Source organism: Oculina patagonica, chromosome 7 (assembly GCF_052425735.1).
Source record: "Oculina patagonica isolate OP01 chromosome 7, crgOcupat, whole genome shotgun sequence".
Taxonomy (NCBI): domain Eukaryota; kingdom Metazoa; phylum Cnidaria; class Anthozoa; order Scleractinia; family Oculinidae; genus Oculina; species Oculina patagonica.
In genome coordinates, this window is record NC_135764.1 from 4,306,331 (window position 1) to 4,322,585 (window position 16,255).

The window sequence follows — 16,255 nt, forward strand, 5'->3', positions numbered from 1 at the left end:
TACGGTTGAAAGCATTTTTGACCTTGATACAACTTTCAAAGCAAGAAAGGTTAAAATGAGTAGATTAATTATTTAGGCGCTTTGGAAACTAACCAATCACATTATTCCATCTCTTTGCAGGCCACCCGCAAACCCAGAGATTTTTTCAAACGTAGTCCCGGTGTGAGCGGGAACACCGGCCCGGCCGATCCTTCTGACATAAAGCCCCAGGTGCTGTAGGGTGATACAGCATATTGCACTCGCCCTTCTCGGCTCTAAAGTGGTAATATTTTCCCTGTCAAAAGAAGCACGTGGAAACAAATAACAACACAAGCACAGTAGTTTAATGTCATGCTAGACTGTCCACAGTCCGCCTTTTTTTCAACGCAAAGAAATCGAGAGAATCGGCGAGCGAAGCGCGGGGGAGGCGGGGAGGGGGCGGGAGCTAGCCACCCCACCCCCTCGCGCCTCCCGTTTTGCGCTGCCGTTCAGTTCTGTCGCCGTCCTTTTCCGCGCTCATCGATCGAAAAAGTACGAACAATAGAGGGTTGTGAACAGTCTAATGTCATGCATAACATGTGAACACTATTTTTGTAAGGTGGCTCAGTACTTGTTTCTTTATGATCGCTGGTGAACCGAAGAAAATTCAAACGGAAGGCCAAGATGGAATGTTGCCTTCTTTGGTTTCTGAGCTCTAAAGAATGAATCTAGATATAAAACCAAAATCGATCAACTCGATTCCCAACGATCATAGAGAAACGAATAGAACCTTCCACGGTTATTCAACGCCATCTTGGTTGGAGTTCAAGGCGAGAGTGACGTGTGGTAAAAAATGGCCGCAATTACAGTAATGGGGAAGACATTGTTCAGTCAGTGACTCAAGCTACTCGAAAAAAATTCCCAGTTCTTTCAAACATAAGTCGAACCTATGCATCTTCCGCACATTGGTCGGACGCTCTACCGCTGAGCAACAGGAGACTCATGGGAGCTGAAAGGTCCTGTAATGTGCTTAAAATGCGACAAACATCCCGTAAGCTATAATGGTTAGTCCTTGGAGACGTATTTTCCTGTTGAGGGAACTCGTAATTTATTTTTTCTGGGTAGTTTGCAACAGTGACTAATGATTGTCTTTCTACAAGTGTTTTACAACGCTTCGCGGAAAAAAGGCATTCTCTACATGAACTCCACTAAAATGCGTTGCAGAATACCTGTAAAGTACAAGACAGGGAAAGATTTACTGACGTCTTTTCTGGATCTAATTTTTATATTTTTCTCTAATAATCATTGCGATAAAAAGTATGTTAAATTTTTTAAAAAAAAAACGGACAAATTCGCGTGGAGCTATGTGGGAAATGGAAAGATGTTCATTGCTCTCTTGACCATAGAAATGTATCGTGGAAGATTCTGTTAACCAAGTAACGAGGTATTCAATACCTTAAACGAATGAGTACAATCAGACCTTTGTGAATTTTAACAAAAACCTAATGTGGTTTTAATTATATTGAATTTTTAAATGTAAAAAAAGGTGCTTCGTTGTGTTCGTCAAGAGCGAACAGGTCTGTTACTTCATGTGCTTGAGTTGTAGAAACAGTGTTTTGTATGTTAAAATTTTGTAAGAAAAAAAATTGGTAGGCCCTACCTATTTTCTAAGGCACAGCAATTCAAGAAATTCAAGTCACTCTTTTAGTTGTTAGTAATCGTTTCTTTAATAAGTCGATCGTTTTGACTCGAATTTTCTTCCACGCGCATTGGCCACGAGAGTCAAATAAAACACGCGTAACGCATGAGTATGGCAGCTAAACTATTGCTTTTCAGCCATTTTGACTTGCGCGTCGCGGCCCCGTAATTTTCTTGCGCTTAATGTTCAGATTGAATAAAAAAACATCGTGCCGACTTAGGGAGAAACCAAAAATCGTTTGCGTACAGGATCGAAATGATCGGCTAGCAGCAATTCTTAGTTAATATTTATTGTTTTTTTATTCGTGTTTAAGAACCACAGTGATATAACTTAATAACATGTAAAAGGTTCTGTTTTTGTGCTGCACGTGCTCTCGTAATCACGTTAAAGGTATTTATAAATAAGGTTTTCTGTAATGTGCCTCGAGGACTGCTAGAAATGATTTTGAGTTCGAAGCTGGGCTCAAGAAATATTGCAGTACTTGATGTAATATTTATACTATTTTAGCACTTTTCATTTTGCTTTTATATTGTATTACCTGTTAGGTAGCCTGTTCTAGGCGTTCGGTGTTGGCGTCTCTCCGACTGACCCTCGTCCTTTTTTCCCCACTCGCATTTCTTTGCGCTTCTCCTTATTATAATAGTCCATTTTACAGTTGTCTACCAAGTGACCAGGCCTTTGAATGGTAGCGAGGCTGGAGGTGACCTTGCATTGATACAAACCTCTTTGCTTTATTATGTAAATGTAACCTAGTTAGCATCAAAACAACGTGATTAACACAACAAAAGCAGTGAGGTCTGTATCAAAACAAGGTCACCTTCAGCCTCACTTTCAGTCAATGGCCAGGTCACTGAGCAGACAACTGTAAAATGGTCTATTGAACGCCTGGAACAGGATACATATATGTCACCTACGCCAGCACTCACTCAATATTAATGCAAAGTGAAAATAAGTTCCAATTTTTTGGTCAGGACCAGCTACTTACGTCAGAACGAGTTTAACTGGTGTGACGTTAGTCCAGTCCCTGAACTCTCTCTTCCGCGCGCCATTTATAGGGGTTGAACCCAGGCGCGAGAAGAGAGATTTCGCGCCTGGGTTCAACCCCTATGAAGGATGCGCGGAAGAGAGAGAGTCCAGGGACTGGACTAGTGTGACGTTAGCAATTAAGTACAGCGTTGTCATTAATGCAACGGGCTATCGAAGCCAGTAAATCGTTTGTTTCACGTAAGAGAGGTTGCCAATTGTAGCAACTAAAATAATTCAAGGATTCGTCAAATAAAATCTGCTTGCTGTCTCTATTGTCGAACTTGGTCTCGTTTCCGTGTCCTCATTGCCGAGGAGGCTTGGGTACATACGTTTGATTCTCGCGGATGTATGGGTTCGTTTCATTTCCAACCGAGGTTTATATTCGCTCGAGCGAGTGTCTTCGAATGTTTGTTTGTTCATTTATATATGGTACAGTATTCTGTATCAAAACGACTTCAAGTAACGTAAGTTTGTATCGAATCGACTTTTTACATGTGTATCGAATCGACCTCGACTTGTCTCGAAATGACCGGATACCATCACAAGCTAGATTGAGACAGAAGTCAGATCATGCATTTCTTATTCAATGAGCGCAGTATGTGCTTGCAAAAATTTTCAAGAAGCCGGCGACTCTGATATTCAGCCTTTTAGAAACAGGCGATATTTCTGCAGCTTGACTATAGTACTTACATAAAACTGTGTGCTAATATTTGGTAAATTTGGTTCACAAGTAAATTTGCGCCCCCCCCCCCCCCCCCAAAAAAAAAAAAAAAAAAAAAGGGATCATACTTTCCTACACCTGGAGTCGTCAACGAAAAAATAAAAATAAAATATGATTTAATGCCAATGCGAATATTTCATGAACATTGAAAAGATGAAATAATCAAGGTACGCCCCTGTGTATACCAAACTATGTTTAAAATGTACAGCATGCATGCGCATCGCAAAATTTATGTTATTCTTAACATCCCGAAAACATCCCGTAGCAACGTTTTCCAAACGAGAGTTAAGTGCGATCTTTGTTGACCCGAGCCTAAAGGACTGCTTAAGCGCTGAACCAAATTTACGATTGCGTTTTTGTTAGTTTGTTCTCCTCTACTATAAACTCTGGTTTGTTGTATACATCTGAAATAAAAACAAGTTCGGCTGATAAGTCCCTAACCGTTATTGTCAAGTTAAATATCAGAAATAAATGTTCGGTTGAGTGAAGTTGTTTCATATCGAGGTTGAGGGGCTTTGGCGGTTTTTTTTGTCGGTAAATCGTTCCAGACGCACGCGCGCGGCACAGCTCCTTGGTTACGGTCACGCAAGTTTTGATGTTTACCAGCGATCGCTCATTTAAAAACTTACAAACACTCTGCTCTCTGTTTAGTGTGGAATGTATGTTGTGTCATTCGACCGTTTGACTCTTAGCGAGCGCTGCGGCCAGTTACCTTGACACAAACGCCAGCGATTTATGCACCATTAAAGATGAATTACAGTCCGTACTGCGCAATCTCGGCTGCAATGTTTATGTGAGCCTCACAAACAAAGCAAAACTAAAAATTACGTGACAAACTTACCTGTTTCTTCATTATTAACGCCAGATATCCTTGCAGAACAAATAATAACAAGTAGAAGAACCTTGACGCTATTTCAAACCGACGTTTCAGCTCATCGGAAGTTCTTGAACGAAGCGAACTGTAATGGCGGACTAAAAAACTTCATGTATGCTGTCACCGAAGTGTAACATTTCAACGAATTCAAAACAAAAACGTAAACAAACCCCGAGTCTGCGCAGTACGGACTGGAAATCAGCTTTAAGTGTGAATCAACTGCGCTCCCTCCCTCCCAGAGATGTTTTTGCGCGAGCACTCACTTTTCCCGCACAGTTCAAAATTGCATACGAACGAACAAATAAACTGTTTAATCAACCGTTTGACTATACGGTCAAAGCTTTTATTTTTGATATATTTATTTTACTAATGGACATAACAAACGATTAAACAGAGTAAATTAGCATATCTCTAAGACAGCTCAGCATACGACAACAGTGCTGTCTTGTTTATCGACTACGCATGAAAAGCAACACGGAAGTCAAACGAAACCACGTGAGTAATATTCTTTTATTAATTTATTCAATTCCTCAACGGTTTGCTGACGCATCTTCCCGAAATTAATGTTATTTGTGCGCCGTCATCCACGACATGAAGTGCCTAGCTTTATTACTGTTTGTCGGAGTTTTTCTGCCGTGTTTTTACCTCGAATGTAAAGGTGAGCAGCCGGTATTGGAAGCTTTTTAAAGTACATAAAGTAAGATTTCGTTTATCAAAAGCTGTCATCATATTCCCACTAAAATATCCTTGGATAACTATTTGCATACGTACTGCGAGAATTTTTCCGTTTCTGAAGGGAATGCAGTGCTAAGCTTTTTAAATTTGAAAACTCCCTTCCGTGTGTAACAACACAGTTATACCCTTTTAGTTTTAGTACACAAGACCCAAAGCTGAGCTAAGTGAGGCGTTTTTGAAAGCATCACGCGACATATTTGCTCTTGTTTATTTTCCAGCCTTTGAATATCGTGACTCACATCATAATGGCAGAAGTTATGTGCTGGAGGCAGAAAACACTGTTGACAAAGTTCGTCATCGTCGATCTAGAAGAGAGTCGCCCCCATTCGTACTAGCAAATGAAACTGATTGTGAGAATGTAAAATGTCAGAATAAAACAGAAAAGGTCAGTGTTATATATTTGCTGTTTACAGTTAATTTCACATTACTTTACCGTGCCGCGTTGCGAAGTTCGTTGGGAAATTGGGAACTACATTACGAAGTAGCCAATTACGTTGTGAGTTAGACAATCAAATTGCGAACTTCGGAACAAACTTCCCGACCTTGGCGCGACTGAACTTCCCAAGTTTGCAAGTTGAGAAGGAACAAGACATGTTGCTTGAAAGTCATGGTGATGTCTGAAATTCAGGCCAAGGAAACAAGGTGGCGCTGAGAATGTTTAAGCGACTCTAGCGGCTAGAGTTACAAAATATTTTGTATGACAACGTTTTGCATGAGCTATCTGCCGATAAATAAATTTTATGCCGACAGAAATTTGGTCAAATTTTACTCTTTCATGCGGCAAATACATTTTTAAAAGCTTTAGGAGGCTTTTATTTCAATCACAAGTCTTCTGCGTTTGTAAACCGAATGAAACTGGACGGTTCACGGATCTTCATGGGAAATTAATTTTATACGAAGCGGAATTTAGAGCCAGACATGTTTACGGCTCGCTCAACATTTTGATTTAGGAGTGATTGAACCTTTTATTTTTAAGGTACTTGTTTTCTTCCGATGGTTTCGCGAAGCAAAGCCATTTCTGAAAACGTAACTACAGAAGGGTTTCTAAAAGCGTTGCTGTTTTAAAGCCAGTAAGAGTGAGAATACTTGCAAAATATTTTTTATCAACAGTTCAATCATGACTACTTTGGTTGATTGCTCGGACGAAACGTCAGTGTCTTCAAACTTGAACTTGATTGCGAATCATGTAATGTGTTATACCCAATTTGAACATGTTTTCTTTAATTCAGGACACGATGCAACGGACGGTACGTGTAGAATTCTTGCCTAACGTGGGTCAGAACGTTGTTGATACCGAAGTTTTTTTATTGACACTGTGCTTGTTCAAACAAATATTTTGCAACTCGAGCTGAGTTCAGACGTAATCATGGCTTTCGAGCTTCGAGCAACGTGTCTTGTTCCTCCTCAACTTGCAAACTTGGGAAGTTCAGTCGCGCCAAAGTTGAGAAGTTTGTTCCGAAGTTCGCAATTTGATTGTCTAAACTCGCAACGTAATTGGCTAATTCGGTAGTTCCCAATTTCCCAATGAACTTCGCAACGCGGCACGGTTAAGTAAGTGAGTAATGTGATAGTGACTGAGTCAGCATTGTATTTCTAATTTAGAATCAATTCTTGAACCAACTTGAAGAAAGCACTGTACTGAAAATTTGTAATTTACAAAGCTCTCACAGAAAGGTAGACTTTGTAGTAATGAAAATTTGACATGTTTGAAGCAGCCACTTTAAAAATAAATTTCTCAAAGTGGCTCTCAACCCTGTGGATTATAAAGTATCAATCAAGACAAGCAGGTCAAAATAAAGTTTCTCTCTCAAAATTTCTGACAAGGATTCTGGTTACTTGTACCTTTACTATGGGAGTCCCCCTTGGGGGGCTCTGTCCCTGAACTCCAAGATCGTGTCATGTGAATAATTTCTTCACTATTTATCACCGAGCTGAAATACCATCTAACTCCCCAGATATGGTTTATATGATATTATCATTTGATGTTAATTCAATAATGACACAATCCAGCATTTTTTAGATCGTGAGATAGATTTTTTCAGTGGGATAATATTTGATTTGTTGATAATGATCTTTACTCAAGATCATATATTTATTCTGCAAGATCACACTTAACACAGTGTTGATTTAAGGCCATCCCAATAAAATGTTTCGTTTCCCATCGCCCGACCGATCCATTTTTTTCAAAAAGTAAAAAAAAAAATTGCAGATTCACTAGTCAAAGAAGCAAGTACTTTAATTTACAAGCACACGATCTTGTTTTATCAACAACAATTGACATTATGTGATTTCCTTGCCTTTAATTTTGATTAAAGAAAGAATAACGGAAATGACGAATGAAATAGCCACCTTTTCGCATTCGTAACCCGAGGCTTTCTTCCTTCAAGCGTTCCATCTTTTTTTTTTATTTTTGCCCGACCGACCGACCCACTATCACAAGAGACGAGGCGATGTGAAACGAAACATTTTATTGGGATGGCCTAAGCAAGAAAAATGATTCATTTTAATGTGTGTTCGTCACCCCTTCAAATTTTAAGTTCTTGTTTTTTTACTTCAGACAAACCATAAATATTATGTATCACAAGTTGTCAACAATGGGCAAGGTTATTGGATAGACATTCAAGGAAATCCCAAAACTGTAGAACATCCTTTACTTTCAGACAGCTATCTTCTAAGACAGGTGAAGTCATATGATTTATTTTTTTTGCAAGTTCAATTTTTTTTTGTGTGTGGTTCCAGGATATATCCAATGTACCTCAGTACTCTATTCGCTTTTTCACGATCCCATAATACATCTTGTTTTATTTAAATAACCCCCCAAAATTTTTGCATAAGCATTGTTTTCAATTTCTCTGGGGACGATTGCACGTCACTGTAAATCCCAAGAGAAATTGAAAACAATGCTTATGCAAAAATTTTGGGGGGTAAACAAGATGTATTATGGGAACGGTGAAAACAGCGAATGGAAGGTTATTTAATTGTGCTAGTGAGGGGGTGATGGGGGAGGGGGGCTTGGTGGGGGGGGGGGGGTTTGGGGGTCTCAAAAGCCAAATTATTAAAGGAAAGTACTGTACTTTTTTGAAGGGTAAAGGTATTTAAACCAAAACACCCTAGCTCCCATCAGAAACCCATAAGGGTTGAAACGTGTAACTCCCTATGATTCGCATTGTACAAAGCGTTTGCACATTCGTTTACACTAAGTACCATATTTGGAAAATTACGCGAACCATTTAACCAATCAAAATTACTATATTTTGATTAAATTTACAGCGCGCGCTAGCTCGCGCTCGATGGCGTAATCTTGTTTTTGAACAAGCTTGGTTGAATAAAGTTAAATTTGGTTAGACTCTCCTGTTTCATCTTCTTGAAGTAGTCTGGAGAACTTCGCTTCGATACACTTAATGTATTTCTTTAGTTTCTGTAAGAAATTTACGGCGTTTAGGTCGAACCAAAAATTATGTTGCGTGTGTCATTACGTGTATAAAGCATTCGCGTACACACTCTTCGTGTTTCCAAATATGGTACTTAGCAAAATGAATATTCAAACGCTGTGCGCTTGCGTTACACGTTTCAACCCTTATGGGTTTCTGCTCCCATTCAATGCAATTGGGTGGTATAGATTTTTTGGGAGCAACGCAATAAATTTTAGGGTAATTCTGGTAATTGAAAATAGGCATTATGGGGCTTCTGAGGGACTGGTCAATAAGTACAGGGGGGGTGGGCCGGAGCAGAAAGGGGGTGGGTCATCAGTTTTTCAGCCCTCTAAAAGGGGTGGGTTATGTTATTTTGATCTACACGTAGGGGGTGGGTCATCTTATTTATTCACTAACTTTTAACTGTTATAGTTCCAAGAAAAGTTGTATTCATCAGTATATAAAATTGATAAATTTCTCCATGTAAGCAGTTTTAAGTGGCAGTTTCTCTTAAAGCGGTCCATCGCATTTCGGGTTCGGAAAAAAGTTTTCCCTCAAACTTTGCCCAGTGAACTATCTTAGGTTGTAAATAAATGCAACGACTTTAGTTTTTGGAAATACGTTAAAATATATATTTTTAGAGCTCTCAACAGTGAAGGCTGCAAAAGGCCTAATTTTGAGCTTGGCCAGAACGAGAAATTTCATAAGTTGACGAGCTCGCCGCTCAAAAACAACCAAACGCACCAAATTATTATTATTATTCCCAAGTTAAGTGGTCCTTCAAAGGTTGGAAACGCATGTTAATTTTGATACATTTTGATTTACGGGTCCGTGAAAATTTAAATATCAGCAACCGTTAGATCGCTTTTTGTAAGTATGGTGTCTTAGCAAAGGGGGTGGGTCATGTAATTTTCAGCCCCCTGTCAGGGGTGGGTTAGTCAGTTTTAAGCCAGACGGAAGGGGTGGGTCACAAATTTTCGAGCCACCACTTTTCCAATTGCTCCGGCCCACCCCCCCCCCCCCCCTGATACTTATTGACCAGTCCCTGACAGGGTATATGAAACAAAAAATAATACAGGGCTCTATTAAACTTAAACGTGTACAGATTGATCAGCTCAATAATCCTTTGTTACTTGAATAAATTTTCTTTTTGTAGAATTTCAAGCTGAAGTTTCAGTTTCCTTACTATGGTCACTTTCTTGACCAAGTAATGCTTACAACAGGAGGTAAGAAGCATTGTTGAGAAAACTTTAATTAAAATAATGTACTTTAAATACGCACTTCACTGTACAGTTATTTTAATTGTTACATATATACCTTATTAATTGAAATTTTCGCTACACGTTTATTTCGCGATTTTGAGGTGCGCATATTTCGCGACAAACGAATTTTGTATTTAAAATCACTTTAATTTCGCGTTTTTGAGTAAGACACAATTTACATTTCCTTGACAATATTATTTATCATGCCCTTGAATTAAATAAAACGACTTCATCAAAGGAGCAATAACGTCAAAATTAACAAAAACGCATGCGTAAGGGCGAGACTAAATCTCGGCAATAGCAACAACAGAGCAGTTCTCACTATGTCTACAAGTAGGTCATGCTTGTACGTGAGTTATTGTTTTTAAGTCAATTGACGACAACATCCATTTACGTCATTTACATTGAAAATTCCTTCCTCTAGTGGTACTTTACTTATTCCTTCTTGATTATTGACATAATGTGAGTCACTTAATTTTCGCGTCATTTTATGTTCGCGACACTTATTGTTCGCGTCACTTTAATTTCGCGATTTTTTCGGAATCGCGAAATTCACGAAATTAACGTGCCCCGAAATTTCATGTAATAATTTACTAGACACTCTACTCTGATCTGTTTGGAAATTAATCTTCAAATCTGGTTGGTTTGATCTGCCATTGTCTTAATGTCTTTGATAAAACACAATCATGCAAATGTCGCTATCATTGAAAGGGGAAACTATTCTTGATTTTTGGCCTAAAGGTACATGTTTTGGTCTGAATCAATGAAAGTTGTTTACTGTAAAGTACTGAAGGGAGCTTATTATGTGATCTTGATGAAGACGCCGAGAACAATGCCTATAGTGAAAATTGAATTATGTTATTTTTTCTCGAGAAACTTGCGATAATCTAGAATGTGTGCAGTGTATCTATTGGATGAGGAACTAGCTCTAGCTGATGATGCAATGTTCAAACCCAAACTGAACTATGTATAAAAGTCATTTAGCCAGCGTTATTGACGTTCTCGGCCAAAATACGCAGAATTTTGGTCATTAATCACGTTGTTTTGCAGAGAACAGACAAGAAATATACCAAGATTTATAATGCCCGTGCAGAGTTAATTAATGTTCTGCTCATTAAACCTTTTCTTCGGTGACCTTCTCGTTTATGTTTGCTTAAAGGGACGTACTGTGTCACAGCTGAGTTAAGTTAAGTTTTGCCAAAAATTTTTACTCGCTGTGAAACTTAATTTTTGCGACAAAATTACTTCTATGGATCTAAATATACAAAACCATATTACAACCAGATCATTGTCTCCCGGGGGCATAGTTATACAGGAGGTTATAATTTAAAGTTACAAGCAAACAAAATTATTTACTTTGAAATCTGTTCAGCCCTACAGTATTTCAAAAACCCATATCGCAATCCATTTCAATCTTGAACTTCCTTTTTGGCCATCCGTACCTTCTTAAATTGCATTTGCTGGGTTACTAAATGTCCCTTCACGGTTTTAAGCGGTTATTTTTATATTTCGCCGAATTTGATGGCCATTTCCCTGATGCCTATAAATTTGGCTAAAATCCGTGAAACAGTTTCTTTAACCCTTAATATGCTGAAATTACTCCGGAAAACACGTTTTTTCAACCGTTAATTGATTTTTTTGGGCGCTACAGTCCTAAATTTCTCTAAACTTTGCTAGAAATGCACTTTCTGATACTGCAGCAAGTTTTTGATGAAATTTCCATGTAAAAATGTACAATATTTTACTTTGGCGTTCCGAGTTTTTTCCCTTGCTCCTTTCCTTCTCGTTTTTCTCTACTTTCTTATTCTCTCTTCCTTTTACTCGGTGCATCCCTTCTACTGGCCTGAAAATTAAAGTTTAATTTGATCTTAATCAATGGAAAACCCTGGAAAGGAGACTATGATCAAGTACTGGTATATTGGCCTGTTTTACCATCAATTTTACACCAAAAACTGATCACATTTTTTTCTATTAGCTCTGTCGGAATTCAGTCAATGTTCAAGATGGACAGTCCTGTGGAACTGAAGCTCTATCCAACCCCTATTATTTGCACGTCACAAAAATCTGCTGACGTGTATAATGGTGACGTCACAAGTGGTTGAATGCCCATTCCTCCAAATCCCGGAAAAATCCGGGCTTAGCATAATAAAAGTTAAGCTCTCTATATCTTACTGTGGGGTGCCTGCAATCTTTTTCAGGTTTTCTTTACATGGACACACACGACACTAAGCTCATGACACAGGTGCAGTACCTGGCGCCACTCATGGCATACTTCAATCCTCACTTGACTAAAGATTCGAAAGTTTTAACCCTTGATGATGGTATGTTATATGCAGGGAAGTCAGAACGCACATTCTTAGGTCAAGATCCAACCAATAGTAGCTTTTAATATTATTTTAGCTATAGGAGTTTTTTCTTTTTATATTAATTGTATTTTTTAGCTTTAGAATTTTTCTCTTTGTCTTTTATATCAAATTTACTTTTTTTATGTTAGCTATAGGAATTTTTTGTCTTTTTATATTAATTGTAAGTTTTTAGCTTTAGGAATTTTTCTTTTTGTCTTTTATATCAAATTGTAATTTGTTTTTATATTTAGTTAGTATTAACAGGTGAAGAGCCATGTAGTATGGATATACTGTTAATAAACCATTATTATTATTATTATTATTATTATTATTATTATATGCCTACAGTTTATTAATTAACAAATTAAAGATTACTAATTGGTGCAATATACCTTACAATTTAATTATTGTAATGAAATATTTTTTGATATTGGTTTCACATGCTTAAATTCCAGCTACAATGCAGGGCCGTAACTAGCAAGAGGCAAGACGAGCCACTTGCCTCGTCTAAATTTTTACCCGAAATTAAAAACAAAATATGTTTTGTTGGCAAAATAATCCCCAGTTGAACAAGATTGATTTTTCTCAAGAAATACCTCATGAAAAATGTCTCTGAAAGAGATTCATAGCTTCTAGATTTCAAACTCTTCCGGAGGGCATGCCCCCAGAACCCACTAGCAAGATCTTGCCTCGTCTATGGCAAAGGTCTGGTTACGGCCCTGCAATGATTCCCGGGGGGGGGGGGGCACTCAAAAAAGTTTTATACGGGGAGGCTCCGCCCCAAGCTCTTACCCCTTACCCTTTTATATACCATTTTGACACTAATTGTACCCCTTTCGTATACCTTTTACTGAAAAAAAGGTACCCCTTTCATATACCTAAAAGACGTGACATAGCCTTAGAACAGGACGTTTTCTTGTCATTTTTATGTAGCGGTTAATAAATTAAAATAATACAGCCATAAAGTGCGTCTGTTCGAAATATTTTAATTACAGGCCTTTTAAAAAACCTAAATGACGGATTTTCATACCCTTTCATATACCTAAACTTGTGAAATCGCTACCCTTTTATATATACCTGAAGCCTGAAAAAGGTACCCCTTTCAGGCGGAGCCTTCCCGTATAGGCCGTTATATGGAGTACCCCCCCCCCCCCCCGGGGCAATGATTATCATAGATCTCTGATAAATTCTTTAATTTAATAAGGTAGTCATGCAGCCAGGTATCATTTATACGATGCCAAAATGTTTTCCAATTTCACAGCTTTTTGGCTTGCTTGTGTATTTTAGTAAATCCTTGTTACATCTTTGGGGTTAAAAAATTACTTGATGAAATAGCTTCACAATTAACAACAAAAATTTAATAGCATATATTAGGCAAACATATTTTTTAAATGAATAAGAACTGTTTTTGGTTTTAACATTTAAAAATGTTTAAAACATTTTTATTTAAATTATTACAATGATGATAAATAGCCAACACAAACATGTACATTGTATATTGTAATTAATTCGTGTACAAATATATGAGTTGCTAGGCCATAACAAGGTTAGCCCCAATGTTTATTAGAATCACCTGTACCAACTTGTGACTTGCCTGGGGCCCATAGGCATGAAAAGTTACTGCTCCTGACAGGAAAAACTTTGTGTCCTAGACAGCTAGATGGTACTTTTTTAAGCCCTGATATTAGGCTGATGTCTTTTAATTTATGTGTGTGTGTGGCTCAATTAATTTGTGTTTTGTGAGACAATATAATTTTTATCCGTATTGGAATTTATGTATTTTTGGATATTGTTTAGGATTAAAGCTGACAGTAGAGTGGCACAAGGTTATTCTACATGAAAACACCACTGGTAATGAAATCAAGACATATTTTAATTACAATCAACAACTAATTATCAATTTTAATTAGTGAATTACATGTGACTTGTTGAGATTCTCTGGCAATTAACAGATATTGATTTGTTTTGTTTTTCTACCCATTAGTTGGACCATTCACTTTCCAGTGCACTCTACATAAAAATGGCACAATCTGGTTTGCATACAAACAGGTATTTATGGGATGTTTACAGTCAATGCATTGTTGTTACCAGCGTTTTCCCTACAATTTTTTGCAAAGTCTAAAAAATGTTATTTAAGGGGTTCAGAGCCAACTCAATTTTTTTAAAACTATCATAGAAAACCTGTTGTCTGGGTCACACTATTTTTGCATTTATGTTATATGAACTTCTTGAACTCATTATAATAATTCATCAAGTGAAAACAAAGGAAATCAGAACCGACAAAATTATGATGTCATATTTTCAACTCTCTGCTCAGTGTTTGGAAATATCATGAAACACTGTCTCTTGTGTTTGATATATTACAAGACAGTCTGTTTCAATCCACAAGAAATTTAAAAGTTATGTTTATATAACTTGACCCCCGGGCGTATCTCAGGCAATTTCTGCAGTTTACATGTAGATCCTAAATTAACCTGAAAAAGTCAGTCATCTCCTGGCACCTTCAACCTATAAACACAGCAGGAGGGGGGTTAGGCTGAGGAAAGGGGTGATTGACATTTCAGGGTAATACTAGTTAAACTTTTCTTGGTGCTTGCTATTTTACAGATTCCAATCGAGGTGGACAAAATTCCCTCTTTACCATACCACCCTGTGAAAGTTGGCATAGCAGATGCTTTCGTCATAAGATATAGAGACACCCAAACGGACACTCTTTACCGCTTTTTCTACATATACGGCACAATTAACATTACTAAGCAGAGTGTTGTCAAAAACGCGGCTGTGATATTTGTACCTCAACTAAGTAAGTATAAATTTTAGATAAATCAGTCAAATACAGCATACATATGTATACCAGACCATTGTCACTCGCAGTATTCGCTAACTAGTTAATTCATTTAAATAATGTTTTGGGAGGGACTGGTACTCAAACCTAATTTCAAACCAAATGGCAAAATCTATGACCAGGGCTCCGGATGAAAAAGGATAATGTAATATTTAGATTTAGGCAAGCCTTAAAGCGGAGCTCCCCATTTATTTATAAATGACCTAAACGGGAAAAAATCTAAACCTTGCCAACACGGAATCTATCGAAACTGCGTACAGAAAGTAAAAACATCATGAAATTTTCTGTCATAAAATCAGGCTCAGCAATTCAGTACAGGTTGTTACCTTGCATCAGGGTCCTGTCTCTTTCTTCAGCGGACTTGATCTATGCAGTTGTTAGCTTCGTTTTAACAAAATCATTTGCTAAAGTTAAGCTTATTGTATTCTTGATGATAACAGCCGCAGATTCAACCGCAAACAACAGAAACAAGCAAACTGGACTTACACACGGGAATATCATTCGCAATTATTTCGGGTTTCCTCGTAAACCATTTTCGTCTTCCACAATTTCACGGAATATAGATGACTTTTGAGGACATCATGGGAGAAATATTGGGTAGGAAAGTTCTCTGTCCCTCTTTTTACTCGCGGTTTCATTCAGCTAGCCTACACAGTGAACACCGCGCAACAAATTTTTCCGCGTTTCCATATCATAACTTCGTTTAGATCTAACTGAAACGTCCACATCATCCAGTCGATAGAAGATTGCGATACCGTCACCGTTTTCTGCAGTTTTCTGTTTCAATATTTCTTACTTCCGGGCTGATCCAAATTTTTTACAAGTGTCGAGAACATAGCGATCTTATGGTATACCGAAGCTCGGATATTTCGTCAACTAGAAAACCAAAATAATTTTTGGAATCGTTTGACATTTCTAAACAAACATGTGATACTCTCAAGAAGTTTGAAAGATCCTTTCATGCGATTTGGTCCAAAGTATAAATGGCATCGACCGTTTCAAATGGCAACGACCGTTCTGAGAAATGGCATCGACCGTTTCAAATGGCAACGACCGTTTACGAAAGGGAAATTTGCGGCGGCGACCCTGAAAATTTCTCGGTTCCATAGATAACCATTTGCTTACTTATGGATGAGCTTTGCTATGAATTTTTACATGATAAATGGCGGAACAGTGACCCCTAATGCTTGTTTGTCTTAGCTAACTTTTTAGCCCTACCACTTTAAAATGGTCACCGCGGTCCCTGATGACCCATTTTCAGTCTAAAACAGCTTTATTAAAATGCTGGTCAGAATGAAACGAGCGTTGAGTGAGAAAAGAAAAGAAGTTGAAAAATCGATTTCCTTCACTTTTGCTCGTTAATTGATAGCTTTTAGA

General features: G+C 37.9%; 1 protein-coding gene across 9 annotated transcripts in view; it reads left to right on the plus strand.

Annotated features, from left to right (window-relative positions):
• Positions 1-16,255, plus strand: part of LOC144660167 (plexin domain-containing protein 2-like) — a 79,395-nt gene that overhangs the window by 14,338 nt on the left and 48,802 nt on the right. The window contains exons 1-8 of one of the 9 annotated variants that reach the window (XM_078520760.1): positions 4,812-4,936; positions 5,232-5,398; positions 7,571-7,693; positions 9,583-9,652; positions 11,887-12,009; positions 13,831-13,884; positions 14,018-14,082; positions 14,641-14,836. The exons of 3 other annotated variants lie outside the window; for them this stretch is intronic. In XM_078520760.1, the coding sequence (XP_078376886.1) occupies positions 4,870-4,936; positions 5,232-5,398; positions 7,571-7,693; positions 9,583-9,652; positions 11,887-12,009; positions 13,831-13,884; positions 14,018-14,082; positions 14,641-14,836 (865 nt within the window). In that variant the 5' untranslated portion in view covers positions 4,812-4,869. Of the gene's footprint in view, positions 1-120; positions 2,952-4,811; positions 4,937-5,231; positions 5,399-7,570; positions 7,694-9,582; positions 9,653-11,886; positions 12,010-13,830; positions 13,885-14,017; positions 14,083-14,640; positions 14,837-16,255 lie in introns of those variants that run through there. 5 more of the 9 variants (XM_078520759.1, XM_078520758.1, XR_013572050.1 and 2 more) reach the window with 5 other exon arrangements.